This window comes from Elephas maximus, chromosome 3 (genome assembly GCF_024166365.1).
Source record: "Elephas maximus indicus isolate mEleMax1 chromosome 3, mEleMax1 primary haplotype, whole genome shotgun sequence".
Taxonomy (NCBI): Eukaryota; Metazoa; Chordata; class Mammalia; order Proboscidea; family Elephantidae; genus Elephas; species Elephas maximus.
The window spans coordinates 104,093,540-104,112,656 of NC_064821.1; the positions used below are offsets into that span (position 1 = coordinate 104,093,540).

The 19,117-nt window shown below is 41.7% G+C and overlaps 1 protein-coding gene across 18 annotated transcripts in view; it reads left to right on the forward strand.

Moving 5' to 3' along the window:
• FGGY (FGGY carbohydrate kinase domain containing) overlaps positions 1–19,117 on the forward strand; it is a 627,007-nt gene that overhangs the window by 330,527 nt on the left and 277,363 nt on the right. For all 18 annotated transcript variants that reach the window (XR_007516666.1, XR_007516664.1, XR_007516665.1 and 15 more), the window contains one exon: positions 4,692–4,795. Coding sequence is in view for 13 of the 18 variants with exons in the window: in XM_049879407.1 (XP_049735364.1) it covers positions 4,692–4,795 (104 nt within the window). In the remaining 5 variants the exon portion in view is untranslated. The remainder of the gene's footprint in view (positions 1–4,691; positions 4,796–19,117) is intronic.

The following is a 19,117-nucleotide window of genomic DNA, read 5'->3' on the forward strand; positions in this document are numbered from 1 at the left end:
TTAACCTCCTTTCAGACTTGACTGACTCTGTAACGTTAGCATTGCATGTACTTTATGTGGGACCAATAAATATGGGTCATCATCAGGAATTCCTTGAACTTATTTATAATGCCATGAACAAGCAGTGGGCAACCCATTTTCTGTCAAGGACCTCAGGATCAATTTATTTGAGACCTCAATATTTTAAAATGTACAGATAAGTAAAAAAAAAAAAATCCAATGACCACCTGGCTGTTGGGTTTTTGTCTTGGAGGAATGCTTGTGAATCTGAGTGGTTAAGACCCAGCGCTTTGGAATCAGATTGCCTGACTGTGAGTCCTGGCTCTGCTGTTTGCCAACCTTGTTGCCCTGGTCAAGTTACTTCTCATTTGTAAGCTTCAGTTTTCCCATTTGTAAACTGTGGGTCACATAAGGGTATTGGGAGAATAAAATGAGACAAGTATAGAGAAAGATGGAAACCCTGGCAGCGTAGTGGTTGAGAGCTACGGCTGCTAACCAAAAGTTCGGCAGTTCGAATCCACCAGGCGCTCCTTGGAAACCGTATGGGGCAGTTCTACTCTGTCCTATAGGGTCGCTATGAATCGGAATCAACTCAACAGCAACAGGTTTGGTTTTCGGTTTTACAGAGAAAGAACATGTAATAAGAGCTCTATTAATATTAGCTATGTTGGTGGTTCAGGTCCACCCAGAGGCAACTTGGAAGAAAGGTTTGGTAGCCTACTTCCGAAAAATCAACGATTGAGAACCCTATGGAGCACAGTTCTTCTCTGACACACATGGGGGTCACCATGAGTCAGAATTGACTCGATGGCAACTGTTGCATTATTATTATTATTTCATCTTTAAAGTGAAAAGCTGAGAATGGAAAACTACCCACGATTCCGGCAACCAAAAAGGGCTGGTAATTTACCTGAGGTCTGGACTGGCCTTATTAAAATGCTTCTTTAGAAAACTAAGTGAAACTTCGAATCAGAGCTGTGACCTAATGGGAAGCATGTCAATGAGGAAGGCAGGAACACCCACCTCTACTCCTAGCTCTACCTTAAACTAACCATAGGATGCTGGGCAGGTCACATCCTTTCTATTGACCTTAATTTTCTCATTTACGTTATCAAAAGATTAAAATTAGCTCACAGCTAGGTTTCCTTCCTGTATACAAGCCTTTGTGCTCTAGATGGAGAGCTGTTTCACTCAAGAGTTCATCCAGAAAAACATAAACCACTCTAAGTATTTAAAAAAGAGGGAATTTAATGCATAAAATGGTGACTCAGATGATGAAAGAACTGCAAAGGGTACAGGGAGCACGGAAGCAAACTAGAGATCAGCAAAACAGAAACGTCTACTACCACCAGGCTGGAGGGACAAAAGAAGGAGGTGGTGTTCCAGAGCCTGGGGGCAGTGGACAGCAGGAGATGCGAGAGCCACGGTAGCCGTATCAGCAGAGCTGAAGTCATAGAGGACACACAGCCACTGTTGGGGACACTGCCTCAGACGGGGAAGAGGGAGAGACGGCCTCTGGCTTCCTCCTTCCTTCAGCCCTTAGCTCTGCTGGCAGGGCCATCCTCGGCATGCTTGGAGTCTGGAAACCACAGTCTGCAGAGGTAACGCCTCAATACTGAGCAGAGCACACGACTTGATGTGAAAACAGATAGGCCCAGGACTCTTCCAGGCCCAGGTCTCAGACCTCAATTGTCTGATTGCTCAGCTTTAATTAGTGTGATAACCAACCACAGAAAGCTTGAAAGAGCCTTACTTCCCCTGCTACTGGGCCTCTGTACTACAGCAGAAGTTCGTAAGTTACTGTGCCTGAGAAGGTAGAATTTAGAAAAGAGCATTGGAACAACCTAGAAAGTTGTTGGAATGTTCATCTCAATGAGGGGAAGACACCATCTGTCTGTCAGTGGGGATTTGGGTGTTGCTATGATGGTTTTGGATATGATGCTAAACAGGTTTTAGTGGAAGTTCCAGACGAAGAAAGACTAGGAAGAAAGGCCTGATGACCTACTTCTGAAAATTAACCTGTGAAAACCCTTTGGATCACAATGGTCTGATCTGCAACTAATCACGGGGGTGGCTCAGAACCAGGCAGCATTTTATTCCATTGTCTATGAGAGGTCTGTCTGTGGCTCCCTGGATCCTGCTTTGTGGAAAGGCCTACTTACTGACCAGCCAGTGCCCTCAATATCTGGGCATTTGTGGTCTGAGCAGATACCCCACTTCTCCTTCACCTGGCTAACGCCTGCAAAACTAAGTATAGACCACCTCCTTGGGAAACCTTCCCTGAGCTCATATAGGTAGTGTCCCCTTGCACCCCCACTGCCGCCATGGCCCCTGTGGTTTTTCCTATGTATAGTGATCCCCCTGCATTGAAATGTTCCCTTTAGTGTTCTCTTCCCCTCCTACCAGACTGGGAGCTCTCTGAGGACAGGGCGTTATCTTCTTTATTGTTGCTCCCCAAGCATGTTGTACTTTCACTCCTTGCCCTGTGCTAGCAAGTGCAGTAGGTGCTGGGCTGCCAAAACAAAAACCCCGGTGCCATCAAGTCGATTCCAACTCATAGATACCCTGTAGGACAGAGTAGAATTGCCCCATAGGGTTTCCAAAGCTGTAAATCTTTACAGAAGCAGACTGCCACATCTTTCTCCCATGGAACAGCTGGTGGGCTCCTTGCTGGACTGCCAAGGACCTGAGTGATGTGGTGCTAGATTCCTGCAGCTCCTAGTATAAGAGGGGAGGCAGATAGTGCATGACTTTTTAAAATTACAGTGTCTCTTTTACTAGGAAAGTCCAAGGATACATGAGAACATTTAATGGGGAGACTCAATCTTTCTTAGAGGATCAGGAAAGCCATTTTTGAGGAAGTAACATTTGAGTTAGGAATAAATAGGAGTTAGCCTGGGTAAAGAGGGCATTATTGGTTCAGTGGCAGAATCTCGCCTTCCACATGAAAGGCCTGGGTTTGATTTTGGCTAATGCACCTCGTGTGCAGTCACCATCTATCTGTCAGTGGGAGCTTGCATGTTGCTATGATGCTGAACAGGTTTCAGTGGCATTTCCAGAATAATAAAGACTAGGAAGAAAGGCTTGGCAATCTACTTCTGAAAATTACCTAGTGGAAACCCTATGGACTGCAATGGACTGATACGCAACTAATAGGGATGGCTCAGAACCAGGCAGCATTTTATTCCATTGTCCATGGGGTCCCCATGAGTCGCGGGCCGACTTGACGGCAGCTAATAGTAGCAGCCTGACCAACAGGTTAGGGAGTAGCATTTGAAGCAGAGGGAATAGCAAATGCAAATGTTATGAGGTAGAAAAGAGCACTGAGTATTAGAGATTGAGAGATAAAGTAGCACTGGGTGGAGCTGGTGAGGACAAGAGGAGCTGACATCTTCTGCGGCTCACATCCCACCTAGTATATAGTTTTGTGCATAGAAGGTATTCAGTGCCTGTTTAGATAAATGAAGGACAATTCTAGGCTCTAAGCAGTCGGTGTAGCATTTAAGAGCTGCATCTGCTAACCAAAAGGTTGGCAGTTCAAATCCAGCATGTGCTCCTTGGAAACTCTATGGGGCAGTTCTACTCTGTCCTGTACGGTCACTATGAGTTGGAATCAACTCAGTGGCAACAGGTTTTGATTTTTTTTTTTAAGCAGTCTTTCTAACTGTCTTGTGACACTTATAATTTCACTTGCCCAGCAAATATCAAGGAATGCAATCTGCAGCCTGAGTTTATGGGAAACTCCCTGCTATCTGGCATTCATTTTTATAGGAACATACTATCAGTCACCCTTTGCTTTATATTTAGAGGTCCTGTAGTAAGTTGTAGTAAGAATGATGACCTGTTGATTCCGATTCATGGTGACCCCACAAGTACAGAGCACAACTGCTCCATTGGGTTTTGGAAGCAGATCACCAGGCCTGTCTTCTGAGGCACTTAACTGTTTGTGCCACTCAGATGGCCAAATGGTGACCTAGAAATGCTAAAAAAATTGAATCAACAAAAAATTATATTGGCTTTGAGATCAAAATGTAATGTGTTATTCCAGATTCCATTGTTTTAAAAATTGGTCCTTGGTGCAGTGGATATTTCAAAAATAGCAATCCTACAGTTCACTTAAGAGATTACCTTCAACTGCGACTAAGTTGTAGGTAGTGACCCTCAAGGCTCACAGCATCAGTCATAAAAGTTGGAGTGCTCTGGGTTCAAGACTCAGCTCTCATTACTAGTGGTGTGACCTTGGACAAGTCATTCAACCTCTACATTACCTTAGTTTCTCCACTGATATACCTGGAGCATTAATACTATCTACTTGATTTTTTTTTTTTTTTACTTGACAGGGTTAATCTAAAATGAGACTATACATGTAAATATTTAGCAGAATGTCTAGTGTTTAATGAGCACAAAATAACTGGTAGCTTTGCTTTGGTTATTACAGTTACAACTACTATTATTATTACAAGGTTGGATGCGGTACATGGAGAAAAGTAACGCAAAAACAGAACCGGTCTCCTAGTTTTCCTATGGCAGACAAATACGCTCTTTTGGTTTCTATTTGAGCCTGGCCTATGCATGGGACTCTTTCTCAAGGTTGTTTGACTATTAAAAAAAAAAAGTATTTTATACTTGTTTTCAATTTTCTTTCTTTTTTTTTTTTTAAGAGGATTTTGTTTTGTTTTGCTTTCTTGCAGGAGTGATAGGAGCAGATGTGAGGGGGCGCGGCCTGGCCTGTGAGGGACAGCCCATGACGTCACGGCTGGCTGTCATCTGTGGAACATCTTCTTGTCACATGGGGGTGAGTCTGAGGGGCACAAAGGCAGAGCCACTGCATAGTATGGAGGGCAGCCTGAGAGAAGACCCTGAGGTGCTGGCTCCTTCCCCCCTCAGCTCTGTCTCTTTCTTCCTTTCCTGCCTCCTTGTGCTTTGTCTCGCTAGAAGCCAGCCCTTTCTCCAACAGCCTTGCCTAGATTTGCCAGATCTTTTCCCAAGCGCCAGATTTTTAAAATGTGTGGAAAAGTTGTGTCTGCCTTTGACGTTACCCTGGCCAGAGAGCCCGGCCATGAGGGGTGAGATCAAATCCAGAGATGGCAAAGCTGAGTTCCCAGGACTGATCTGTCCCTAATGGGTAGCTCAGTCTTCTCTGCAAAGGGGTGTCTGTTTCCTTGGCCTCTGAACTCTCTCCCAATCAATATAAATCTATCTCCCTGGGAGCGTCCTGATGATCTATAGAATTAGGCTGCATATCATGACTTTAAAAGAACACTGATAAGCAATTTTCACTTTGTTAATTTTTTTCCATGAATTAGTGGAAAAGCTTTCTCCAAGATTGCAGTTAAAATTTAGTGCCAGCCCTAAAATTTATATCTTCTTTAAATGCATGAGTCTGAAAGCATTCCATTTCGATAAGTACCCATTTCTACCATATTTTTATTTAAAAGTCATTACTCTTAAGCTTAGATGGATGGCTCCTTGGATTTTTCCCAGATGAGTGAAACAGAGAGGAGAGTGGGGAGGAGGAAGAAATTACCTGTGGGTGGGGAGGGGGGTTTGGTGGAGAGGATGCAGATGAGCAGGGGTCAGAGTGAGAGTGGGATACAGTCAGTCCAGGGCGGTATCACTGCAGCCCTGGAGGCACTCACGTGCAGCGTGAAACTGTGTTTAGTTACCTTAGGGACCGCTGAGACTTTTTTACCATTACATACTTTGGTTGAGTAAATACTGATAAAAAAAACTTCTTTACTGAACCCCTGCTCCTGTGTCAGGTGCTGTGCGAAGCCCTGGGACATAGGCTGTGATAGGGCCCTCCAATGACAAGACGGAATTATAACAGATATTACGAGATATGGGGATCGAAAATGCAGATTCAGATTGAACTGGAGATTGCTGCTGTTGTTAGTTGCCATCATGTTGGCTCCTACTCACGGCGACCTTATGTGTAACAGAAAGACACATCACCCCCCCCACTCCTGCACCATCTTCCTGACTGTTAACGTATTTCAACCTATTGTTGCAGCTGTTGTGTCAGCTCATCTCACTGAGGGTTTCCCTTCTTTCTATTGGCCAAAGAACTCAGGATGCTAAGCACCTATTACATGCCAGGCACCATGTGAGGTGTTCTCACATACAACATCCCACTTAATAAAGACAGTGGAGCCAATCCAATTGGTTTCCAATCCCAGATCCTCCACTTACGAAGTGTGGGCCCTTGGGCAAGTTACTTAAGTTCTCTGGGCCTCAGATCCTTTATATGTAAAATGTGGACAGTTTATAGTACCTGTGGTGTAAGGATTAGATGAGGTACAGTAAAGCCTGCAAAAGCCGGAGCCTGCGTACGGCGGAAGCATGTCAGAGAAGGAAAACTCAAATATTTACCACTAACAGGAGCAATACAGAAGGGGTAAGACTGCACCTTTTCAAAGGCTGAAAACTTGCAAGAGACACAGGAAAAACAAGGCAGTCCCTTTGAGTTCTGGCACTCACATATTTCACTGTACTGTGTATATAAGGTGCTTCAAAGAGTGCCTCACACACAATGAGCACACCACAAGGGTTAGCTATTTATTTCTAGTACTGTTGTTCTTGAGCAGAAAATGTACAGTAACCAACTCTGCCTGGGAGGGGGCCAGGGAGAGAGAAGATTTCTTTCTGGGGTGACATTTGTGCTTGAATTTAAGGAAATAGTTTACCTAAAACAAACAAATGGCTGCCTTTTATTTATTTCTCCGGGGCTCTGGGCAAAGTCTTAAATGGAACTTCTTTAACTAAATTTAAAACTCCAGCATATTTCTTCCACTGCAGCTGCCTGATAGTAAGGGGTAGCTGTCATTGAAGGGAGAGGTCTACTGAGGCCTAAGGTCACCTCCGTCAGGTGCCCAGCAGGGCCGCCAACCTTTATTTCCCCTGACATAGGCTCTGTATTTGTGAGCTTGTCTTCATGGAACATTGATTTAAACCTGTTAAATCATGTCCCATTTTCACGAGGTCACGTCTAATCTGGTTCCCAGGGGCTCCAGGAAAGTCTGAATTTCAAGCATTTTTGCTCCTCTCTCTTCAGGTTTGTGACCAGAAGCAAATCTAAATGAATGGGAGTGCCCGTTTCCTTCACTGTGTAACATCCTGCTTCTCAGTCCCCTTGTTTATGGGATGATACTGAATTTTCCTATAGTGTACATTTATAATCTGAGGAAACTAAGGCGCCAAAAAGTCCAGTAAATTTCTCAAAGCTGCATAGGTAGTAAGTGCTGCAGTTCTGAACTCAAATCTAGCTCTGCTGATTCCAATGCTCTTCAATGCCTTACTGTATTGTACATGTTTATACTGTTTCCATAGAGAATAGAGGACCCTGGGCTTTCAAGTCATCCACACCTGGGTGACTTCTTGGCTCTGTGACCTGAGGCAAGTTGCCTAACCTTTCTGAACCTCAGTTTCCTCATCCATCAAATTGGAGGTGATGATGCCAGTCTCACATGTTGTTGTATAGAGAACATGCATTATGTATGTAGGTACCTAGCACATGGTACCAAACTAAACCCATTGTTTGCAAGCCGATTCCAACTCATAGCAACCCTATAGAATGGAGTAGAACTATGCCATAAGGTTTCTAGGGAGCAGCTGGTGGATTCAAACTGCTGACCTTTTGGTTAGCAGCTGAGCTCTACAACACCTGATATTCCCAGGCAGTCTCTCCTCCAAGTACTAACCAGGCCTAACCTGCTTAGGTTGTGCGATCAGATGAGATCTGGCGCATTCAGCACATAGTCCAAAAAAAAAAAAATCTCACTGCCATCGAGCCCATTCCAACTCATAGCGACCCTATAGGACAGAATAAAACTGCCCCATAGGGTTTCCAAGGAGCTGCTGGTGGATTTGAACTGCCACCTTTTTTTTTTTTTTTTTTTACCTAGTTCTAATTTATTTATTTATATTGTGCTTTAAGTGAAAGTTTACAAATCAAGTCAGTCTCTCACAGAAAAATTTATGTACTACTAGTTGCTCCCCCCCTAATGAGACAGCACACTCCTTCCCTCCACCCTGTATTCCCATGTCCATTCAGCTAGCTTCTTTCCCCCTCTGCCTTCTCATTTCCCTTCCAGACAGGAGCTGCCCACATAGTCTCATGTGTCTACTTAAGCCAAGAAGCTCACTCTTCACCAGTATCATTTTCTATTTTATAGTCCAGTCCAATCCCTGTCTAAAAAGTTGGCTTTGGGAGTGGTTCCACTCTTGAGCTAACAGAAGGCCTGAGGACCATGACCGCTGGGGTCCTTCTAGTCTCATTCAGACCATTAAATCTGCTCTTTTTATGAGAATTTAAGGCCTGCATCCCACTGTTCTCCTCCTCCATCAGGGATACTCTGTTGTGTTCCCTGTCAGGACAGTCATAGGTTACAGCTGGGCACCATCTAGTTCTTTTGATCTCAGGCTGATGTAGTCTCTGGTTTATGTGGCCCTTCCTGTCTCTTGGGCTCATAATTACCTTGTGTCTTTGGTGTTCTTCATTCTCCTTTGATTCAGGTAGGTTGAGACCGATTGGTGCATCTTAGATGGCCCCTTGCTAGCATTTAAGACCCCAGATGCCACTCTTCAAAGTGGGATGCAGAATTTTTTCTTAATGTGTTTTATTATGCCAATTGACCTAAATTTTCCTTGAAACCATGGGTCCCCAAACCCCCATCCTGCTATGCTGGCCCTCAAAGCATTCAGTTTATTCAGGAAACTGCTTTTGATTTAGTCCGGTTGTGCTGACGTCCCCTGTGTTGTGTATTGTCTTTCCCTTCACCTAAAATAGTTCTTGTCTACTATCTAATTAGCTAATAGCCCTCTTCTTCCTTCCTTCCTTCCCACTCTTGTAACCATCAAAGAATATTTTTTCTCTAAACTATTTCTTGAGGTCTTACAATAGTGGTCTCATACAATATTTGTCCTTTTGCAACCGACTAATTTCACTCAGCGTAGTGCCTTCCAGATTCCTCCATGTTATGGAAGGTTTCACGGATTCATCATTGTTCTTTATAGATGCATAGTACTGCATTGTGTCAATATACCATAACTTATTTATCCATTCATCCACTGATTGGCACCTTGGTTGCTTCCATCTTTTTGCTATTGTAAACAATGCTGCAGTGAACACGGATGTGCATATATCTGTTCGTGTAAAGGCTCTCATTTCTATAGGATATATTCCAGGGAGTGGGATTGCTGGATCGTATGGTAGTTCTTTTCTCCGTTTATCATGATGTTGCTCATTGGTCCAGTTGTGAGGATTTTTGTTTTCTTTATATTGAGGTGTAATCCATACTGAAGGCTGTGGTCTCTGATCTTCATTAGTAAGTGCTTCAAGTCCTCTTCACTTTCAGCAAGTAAGGTTGTGTCATCTGCATAACGCAGGTTGTGAATGAGTCTTCCTCCAATCCTGATGCCCTGTTTTTCTTCATATAATCCAGCTTCTCAGATTATTTGTTCAGCATACAGATTAAATAGGTATGGTGAAAGAATACAACCCTGACCCACACCTTTCCTGACTTTAAACCAATCAGGATCCCCTTGTTCTGTCCGAACAACTGCCTCTTGATCTATGTAAAGGTTCCTCATGAGCACAAGTAAGTGTTCTGGAATTCCCATTCTTCTCAACATTATCTATAATTTGTTACCATCCACACAGTCGAATGCCTTTGCATAGTCAATAAAACACAGGTAAACCTCCTTCTGGTATTCTCTGCTTTCAGCCAGGATCCATCTGACATCAGCCATGATATCCCTGGTTCCACGTCCTCTTCTGAAACCGGCCTGAATTTCTGGCAGTTCCCTGTCGATATACTGCTACAGCCGTTTTTGGATGATCTTCAGCAAAATTTTGCTTGTGTGTGATAGTAATGATATTGTTCTATAATTTCCACATTTGGTTGGATCACCTTTCTTGGGAATAGGCATAAATATGGATGTCTTCCAGTCAGTTGGCCAGGAAGCTGTCTTCCATATTTCCTGGCATAGACGAGTGAACACCTCCAGCGCTGCATCTGTTTGTTGAAATATCTCAGCTGATATCCCATCAATTCCTGGAGCCTTGTTTTTTGCCAATGCCTTCAGAGCAGCTTGGACTTCTTTTTCCAGTACCATCGGTTCCTGATCATATGCCACCTCTTGAAATGTTTGAACATCGACTAATTCTTTTTGGTGTAATGACTCTGTGTATTCTTTCCATCTTCTTTTGATGCTTCCTGCATCGTTTAATATTTTCCCCATGGAATCCTTCACTATTGCAACTCGAGGCTTGAATTTTTTCTTCAGTTCTTTCAGCTTGAGAAACGCCGAGCGTGTTCTTCCCTTTTGGCTTTCCATCTCCAGCTCTTTGCACATGTCATTATAATACTTTACTTTGTCTTCTTGCGAGGCCCTTTGAAATCTTCTGTTCAGTTCTTTTACTTCATCAATTCTTCCTTTTGCTTTAACTGCTCGACGCTCAAGAGCAAGTTTCAGAGTCTCCTCTGACATCCATCTTGGTCTTTTCTTTCTTTCCTGTCTTTTCAGTGACCTCTTGCTTTCTTCATGGATGATATCCTTGATGTCATTCTACAACTCATCTGGTCTTTGGTCACTAATGTTCAATGCGTCAAATCTATTCTTGAGATGGTCTCTAAATTCAGGTGGGATATGCTCAAGGTCATATTTTGGCTCTCGTGAACTTGCTCTGATTTTCTTCAGTTTCAACTTGAACTTGCATATGAGCAATTGATGGTCTGTGCCACAGTCGGCCCCTGGCCTTGTTGTGACTGATGATATTGAGCTTTTCCATGGTCTCTTTCTTTCCACAGATGTAGTGTATTTGATTTCTGTGTGCTCCATCTGGCGAGGTCTATGTGTACAGTCGCCGTTTATGTTGGTGAAAGAAGGTATTTGCAGTGAAGAAGTCGTTGGTCTTGCAAAATTCTATCATTCGATCTCTGGCATTGTTTCTGTCACCAAGGCCATATTTTCCAACTACTGATCCTTCGTCTTTGTTTTCAACTTTCACATTCCAATCACCAGTAATTATCAATGCATCTTGATTGCATGTTCGATCAATTTCAGGCTGCAGCAGCTGATAAAAACCTTCTATTTCTTCATCTTTGGCCCTAGTGGTTGGTGTGTAAATTTGAACAATAGTCGTATTAACTGGTCTTCCTTGTAGCTGTATGAATATTATCCTGTTACTGACAGCGTTGTACTTCAGGATAGATCTTGAAACACTCTTTTTGACGATGAATGCAACACCATTCCTCTTCGAGTTGTCATTCCCAGCATAGTAGACTATGTGATTGTCCGATTCAAAATGGCCAATACCAGTCCATTTCAGCTCACTAATGCCTCAGATATCGATGTTTCTGTGTTCCATTTCATTTTTGACGATTTCCAATTTTCCTAGATTCATACTTTGTACATTTCAGGTTCTGATTATTAATGGATGTTTGCAACTGTTTCTTCTCATTTTGAGTCGTGCCACGTCAGCAAACTTGAATCCACAATCAACAGCCATGGGAGCAGCAGTCAAGAAATCAAAAGATGCATTGCATTGGGCAAATCTGCTGCAAACGACCTCTTCGAAGTGTTGAAGAGCAAGGATGTCACCCTGAAGACTAAGGTGCGCCTGACCCAAACCATGGTATTTTCAATCAGATCATATGCATGTGAAACCTGGACAATGAATAAGGAAGACCGAAGAAGAGTTGACGCCTTTGAATTGTGGTGTTGGCGAAGAATATTGGATAGACCATGGACTGCCAAAAGAACGAACAAATCAGTCTTAGAAGAAGTGCGGCCAGAATGCTCCTTAGAGGCAAGGTTGGCGAGACTGCATCTTATATACTTTGGAGGTGTTGTCAGGAGGGATCAGTCTCTGGAGAAGGACATCATGCTTGGCAGAGTACAGGGTCAGCGGAAAAGAGGAAGACCCTCAATGAGGTGGATTGACACAGTCGCTACAACAATAAGCTCAAGCATAACGATTGTAAGGATGGCGCAAGACCAGGCAGTGTTTCCTTTGTTGTGCATAGGGTTGCTATGAGTCGGAATAGACTCAACAGCACCTAACAACAACAACAATGGTAGTTCTATTCCTAGCTTTTTAAGGAAGCACCAAATTGATTTCCAAAGTGGTTGTACCATTTTACATTCCCACCAGCAGTGTATAAGTGTTCCAGTCTCTCCACAACCTCTCCAACATATATTATTTCGTGTTTTTTGGATTAATGCCAGCCTTGCTGGAGTAATATGGAATCTCACTGTAGTTTTGCTTTGTGTTCTCTAATGGCAAACGGAAACCCTGGTGGCATAGTGGTTAAGAGTTATGGCAGCTAACCAAAAGATCAGCAGTTCAAATCCACCAGGCACTCCTTAGAAACTCTATGGGGCAGTTCTACTCTGTCCTGTGGAGTCACTATGAGTCGGAATCGACTCAGCGGCACTGGGTTTGATTTGGTTTTTTAATGGCTAATGATCATGAGCATTTCCTCATGTATCTGTTAGCTACTTGAATGTCTTCTTTAGTGAAGTGCCTGTTCATATCCTTTGCCCATTTTTTAATTGGGTTATTTGTCTCTTTATTGTTGAGGTTTTATAGTATCATGTAGATTTTAGAGATCAGACCCTGATTGGAAATATCATAGCTAAAAACTTTTTCCCAGTCTGCAGGTAATCTTTTTACTCTTTCAGTGAAGTATTTGGATGAGCATAGGTGTTTTATTTTTAGGAGCTCGCAGTTATCTAGTTTCTCTTCTGGTATTTGTGCATTGTTAGTAATGTTTTGTATACTTTTTATGCCATGTGTTAGGGCTCCTAGTGTTGTCCCGATTTTTTCTTCCATGACCTTTGTCACTTTAAATTTTATATTTAGGTCTTTGATCCATTTTGAGTTAGTTGTTATGCATGGTGTGAGGTATGGGTCTTGTTTCATTTTTTTGCAGATGGATATCCAGTTATGCCAGCACCATTTGTTAAAAAGACTGTCTTTTCTCCCATTTAACTGATTTGGGGCCTTTGTCAAATATCAACTGCTCACGTATGGATGGATTTATGTCTGGATTCTCTATTCTGTTCCATTTGTCTATGATTTGTTGTTGTACTGGTACCAGGCTGTTCTGACTACTGTGGCGGTATAATAGGTTCTAAAATCAGGTAGTGTGAGGCCTCCCACTTTGTTCTTTTTTGCTAATGCTTTATTTATCTGGGGCCCCTTTCCCTTCCATATGAAGTTGGTGATTTGCTTCTCCATCTCATTAAAAAATGTTGTTGGAATTTGGATTGGAATTGCATTGTATCTATAGATCGCTTTTGGTAGAATAGACATTTTTACAATGTTGAGCCTTCCTATCCATGAGCGAGGTATGTTTTTCTACCTATGTAGGTCTCTTTTGGTTTCCTGCAGTAGTGTCTTGTAGTTTTCTTTGTATAGGAAACTGCCAAGTTTTTGGTTAGCAGCCAAACACTTAACCAGTGCACCACCAGGGCTCCCAGCATGTAGTAGGCACTCAAAATGGTGGGTCATATAAAAGACTCTCATGAAGCAACTGTTTGCGCTTAAAGAGTTTGATGGGCAGCTGCAGTTGGTTGCAATGAATGAGGACCATAAAATGCTAGTTTATTATGGTCATGTTGTGCTTGAAATAAAGTTCCCACCCCCCACCCCCTTTGTACTTGGGAGCGGGAAGGGTTCTCCTGGGCCAAGGGGATTAATCATCAGCTTTAATGTTATGTCGTGAGGGCGAGACTGTGGTCATGTTGGCATCACAAAGCGCCTTTGATCTCCCTCAGGTGCTGGGAGCCCAGTAAGCCAGCAACAATGACACCTTTGTGAGGCCTCAGAGAGGTGCAGGCCTGAGGAAACACTCCCAGGGAAACTCAAGGACCCCCTTTGTTGTGGTTCTGGCAAATTAAACCACCAACTGTCAGGAAACATTCTCCAAACAGAACACAGGGACCAAAGGGGACTGTGGGTTTTTCAAAAAGTGGTTTTCAACATGATCTGAAGGATTCTCTTTCTTCCTGTCTGTTCAATTCTGATGTTTCCAATTCAGTGGGGTGAGTGAGACAAAATTCCCAGGAGCATTTTGTGCTTGATCCAGGTTGCTTCTTTCTAGGTTACCCAAAATGAATGAATGACCACTTAGGTGAGTATTGATTGGTAAATACTTAGAAGCTCCCTACCTCCAGATTCCTATTACTTCCAGGAATCTGGGGAAAAAGCCTGAGGCTCAACATAAGACTTATTAATCAGGCCTTTGGTATTTCAGAAGATACAAGTGTGGGCTGCGCATTTATCTTCCTTGTGGATGATTTAATTAACAAGAAAAAAAAAAAAAAAACAAACTGTTCTTTTTTTAACTCCATGAAAGCAAAGCTGCTTATTCAGAGTTAATTACTACCAAGTCTCCAAAACCCGAGATAATACACATTAGGGGTTAGCCAGAGGTTAAAAAGTCATGGCGTCAGCATGGAGCTGATCCTTGCCATCTCTCCAGCACCCCTTTTCTTGAGCTGTCAAGCCAGGTTGTAACTTGGCAGCTTCTCTTCCAGTTAACATGTCACATGGGGAGAAAGCCTTGGTAAGGGAAGTATTGAAGAGGTAAGGTTTGAACAGAACAATAGTTGATGAGAGCTTGGAATTATATCTGCATCTTAAATTGTCTGGAACTGAAGTTTTCTGAAAGGCTTGTATGAATTTAGGGATGGTGACTCTGCATCACTTAGTGAACATGAAGCCTTGAAGATATAGGCTCATATGATGGCCCTACTACTTACCTGAATTACTGTGTGAATTTAAGTAAGATACTTCATCTTTCTGTACCTCAGTTTCTTCATCTGTTAAATGGAGGCAATAGTATTTACCTATAAAGTTTTTTTTGTTGTTGTTGTTGTTTAATTGTGCTTTAGGTGAAAGTGTACAGCTCAAGTTAATTTCTCATTCAAAAATTTATACGGTATTGTTTTGTGACATTGGTTGCAATCCCAACAATATGGCTGCATGCTCCTTCCTTCTACCCTGGGTTCCCTTTGTCTATTCTTCCAGTTCCTGTCCTTTCCTGCCCCCTTGCCTTACTTTTGGGCAGGAGTTGCCTGTTTGGTCTCGTATTTTTGATTGAACTAAGTAGCGCATTCCTCACGTGTGTTATTTTTTGTTTTATAGGTCTGTCTAATCTTTGTCTGAAAAGTGGCCTTCAGGAGTGGTTTCAGTTCTGGGTTAGCAGAGTGTCGGGGGCCATAATCAAGGGTTTCTCCAGTCTCAGACCAGTAAGTCTGGTTTTTTTTTCCTGAGTTTGAATTCTGTTCTATATTCTTCTCCCGTTCTGTCCAGGACACTCTCTGTCATGATCCCTGTCAGAGTGGGTTGGTGGTGGTAGTCAGGCACTATCTAGTTCTTCTGGATTCAGGCTGGTGGAGTCTCTGGCTCATGTGGTCCTTTTTAGTCCTTTGGGCTAACATTTTTCTTGTGTCTTTGGTTTTCTTCATTCTTCTTTACTACAAATTGGATGGGGGCAATAAATGGATCTTAATTGGCTACTCACAAGCTTTTAAGACCCCAGACGCTACTCACCATTTTCTTTATGAATTATGTTATGCCAGTTGACCTAGATGTCCCCCGAGACTATGGTCCCTAGCCCCTGGTCCTAACTACTCAGTCTCTCAAAGTGTTTGGATGTGTCTAGGAGATTTCTATGCTTTTGCTTTGGTCCAGTTGAACTGACTTCCCGTATATTGTGTGCTGTCTTTCCTGTCACCAAAGTTGACACTTGTCTACTATCTAGTTAGTGGTTTCCTCTCCGCCTCCCTCCTCACCCTCTTAACCATCGAATGATTTTTTTTTTCTGTGTATAAACCTTTTTTGAGTTCTTATAATAATAGTCTCATACAACATTTGTCCTTTTGTGACTGACTTATTTCACTCAGCATAATACCCTCCAGATTCATCCATGTCGTGAGGTGTTCTCACAGACTCATCGTTGTTCTTTATTGTTGCATAGTACCTCAGTGTGTGTATGTACCATAGTTTGTTAATCCATTTATCTGTTGACGGGCATTTAGGTTGTTTCCATCTTTTTGCTATTCTGAATAGTGCTGCAGTGAACATGGGTGTGCATATGTCTACTCATGTGACTGCTTTTATTTCTTGAGGGTGTATTCTTAGGAGTTGGATTGCTGGATCATATGGTATTTCTATTTCTAGCTTAAGGAAGTACCATATCATTTTCCGTAGTGGTTCAACCATTTTACGTTCCCACCAGCAGTGCATAAGAGTTCCAATCTCTCTGCAACCTCTCCAACGTTTGTTATGTTGTGTTTTTTTTTTTTAATTAGTGCCAGTATTGTTGGGGTGAGATGGAGTTTTGATTTGCATTTCTCTAATGGCTAATGATCTTGAGCATTTCCTCATGTGTCTGTTGGTGGCCCAAATGTCTTCTTTGAAAAAGTGTTTGTTCATATCCTTTGCCCGTTTTTTAATTGGGTTGTCTTTTTGTTATTGAGGTGTTGAAGTATTTTGTAGACTTTAGAGATTAGAGTCTTTTTGGATATGTCGTAGCCAAATTTCCCCCCCCCCCCCAGACTGTAGGCTCTGTTTTTACTCTTTTGGCAAAGTCATTTGATGAACGTAAATGTTTAATTTTTAGGCTCTCCCAGTTATCTCGTTTTTCTTCTAGCGTTTGTGCATTGTTAATATGGTTTGTATATTTTTGTGCCATGTATTAGGGCCCCTAGTGTTATCCTTGTTTTTCTTCCATGATCTTGATCATTTTATATTTTATGTTTAGGCCTTTATCCATTTTTAGTTAGTTTTTGTGTATGGTGTGAGGTATGCATCTTGTTTCATTTTTTTTACAGGTGAACATCCAGTTATGCCAGCACCATGTGTTAAAGAGACTGTCTTTTCCCCATTTAACAGACTTTGGCCCTTTGTCAAATATCAACTGTTCATAGACGGATGGATTTACATCTTAGTTCTCAATTCTGTTCCCTTGGTCTATATGTCTTTGTTGTACTAGCACCAGGCTGTTTTGACTACCATGACTTTATAATAGGTTCTAAAATTAGGTAGTGTCTGGCCTTCTACTTTCTTCTTCTTCAGTAATGCTTTCCTTACCTGGGGCCTCTTCCCCTTTCATGTAAAATTGGTGATTTGTTTCTCTGTCTCTTTAAAGAATGACATTGAAATTTGGATCAGGATTGCATTTTATTTGTAGATCACTTTGTGTAAAATTGACATTTTCACAATGTTGAGTCTTCCTATCCATGAGCATGGTATGTTTTTCCACCTATGTACATCTCTTTTTGTTTCTTGCAGTAGTCTTTTGTAGTTTTCTTTGTGTAGGTCTTTTATGCCCCTGGTGAGATTTATTCCTAGGTACTTTGTCTTCTTGGGGGTGTTCATTTGGTGATTTCCTTTTTGAAGTTCTCTTTGTTGGTGTAGAGGAATCCAACTGATTTCTGTATGTTACTCTTGTATCCTGCTACTTTGCTGAAATCTTCTACTAGTTGAAATACCTTTCTTATGGATTCTTCGGGGTTTTCTATGTATGAGATCATATCATCTGCAGATAGGGTAGTTTTGCCCCTTCCTTACCAATTTGGATATTATTTATATTTTAATTTAATTTAATTTATTTATTTTAGCCTTATCGCTTTAGCTAGGACTTCCAGCATGATGTCGAATAAGGGTGGCAGTAAAGAGCATCCTTATCTCGTTCCTGTCCTCAAGGGGAAATGCTTTCAGTCTCTTTCCATTTAGAATTATGTTTGCAGTTGATTTTGTATAAATGTCCTTTATTATGTCAAAAAAATTCCCTTCTATTCCTGTTTTGCTAGGAGTTTTTATCAGGAATGAATGTTGGACTTTGTCAGATGCTTTTTCTGTATTGATTGATATGATCATGTCATTTTTTTGTTTGTTTTATTTATGTGGTAGACTATGTTGACTGGTTTTCTAACGTCGAACCATCCCTGCATACCTGGTATGAACCCACTTGATCATGGTGTGTTATTTTTTTGATATGCTGTTGAATTCTACTGGCTGAATTTTGTTGAAAATTTTTGTGTCTATGTTTGTGAGGGATTTTGGTCTGTAGTTTTCTTTTTTTTGTGGTGTCTTTGCCTGGGAGCTCTGGTGGCGTAGCGGTTAAAAACTACGGCTGCTAACCGAAAAGTTCAGCAGTTCGAATCCACCACCTGCTCGTTGGAAACTCTATGGGGCAGTTCTGCTCTGTCCTATAGGGTCGCTATGAGTTAAAATTAACTCGACAGCAATGGGTTTGGTTTTGGTTTTTTTGCCTGGCTTTAGTATCAGGGTTATACTGGCTTCATAGAATGAGTTCAAGAGTATTCCTTCCTTTCCTGCGCTCTGAAATGACTTGAGTAGTATTGGTGTTAGATCTTCTCTGAAAACCTGGTAGAAATCCCCAGTGAAGCTGTCCAGACCAGGGCTTTTTCTCTTGGGAGTTTTTTTTTTTTTTAATTGCCTCTTCAATCTCTTCTTTTGTTATGGTTCGTTTTAGTTTTTCTACCTCATTTTGTATTAGTTTAGGTACATAGTGTGTTTCTAGAAATTTGTCCGTTTCCTCTAGGTTCTCAAATTTGTTGGAGTACAATTTTTCATAGTATTCTATTATGATCTTTTTTTTTTTTCAGTTGGATCTGTTGTGATATCATCTGTCTCATTTCTTTTTGGGGTTATTTGCTTCCTCTTCTGTTTTTTATTTGTCAGACTGGCCAATAGTTTGTTATTCTTTTGCTTGTTGATTTTTTTGATCTTTTCAAAGAACCAACATTACTTGTAAGGTTTTGAGGATTAACTGTGCCTGGAACAAAACACTTAGATATGTTGTTATTAAAAATCTTTTACTAAGACTAGAATGATCTGTGTGGTAATGGGTTACAACTGGAAACACCAGTGTGAACTCAGGTTTAGCTTAATATAGATACAGGTGGATACATATAGAAATATTTTTAGATATGTATACAACATATATTTTGTAACTCTGTCAGCTGAGAGTGCCTAGAAGCAAAGACACCCTAGTATGTAGTAGCTACAAGCACACCTAGTGTCCCGATCTCCAATAAAAAGCACTAAGGCTCCTTGGAGAAATGTTTGATTCCA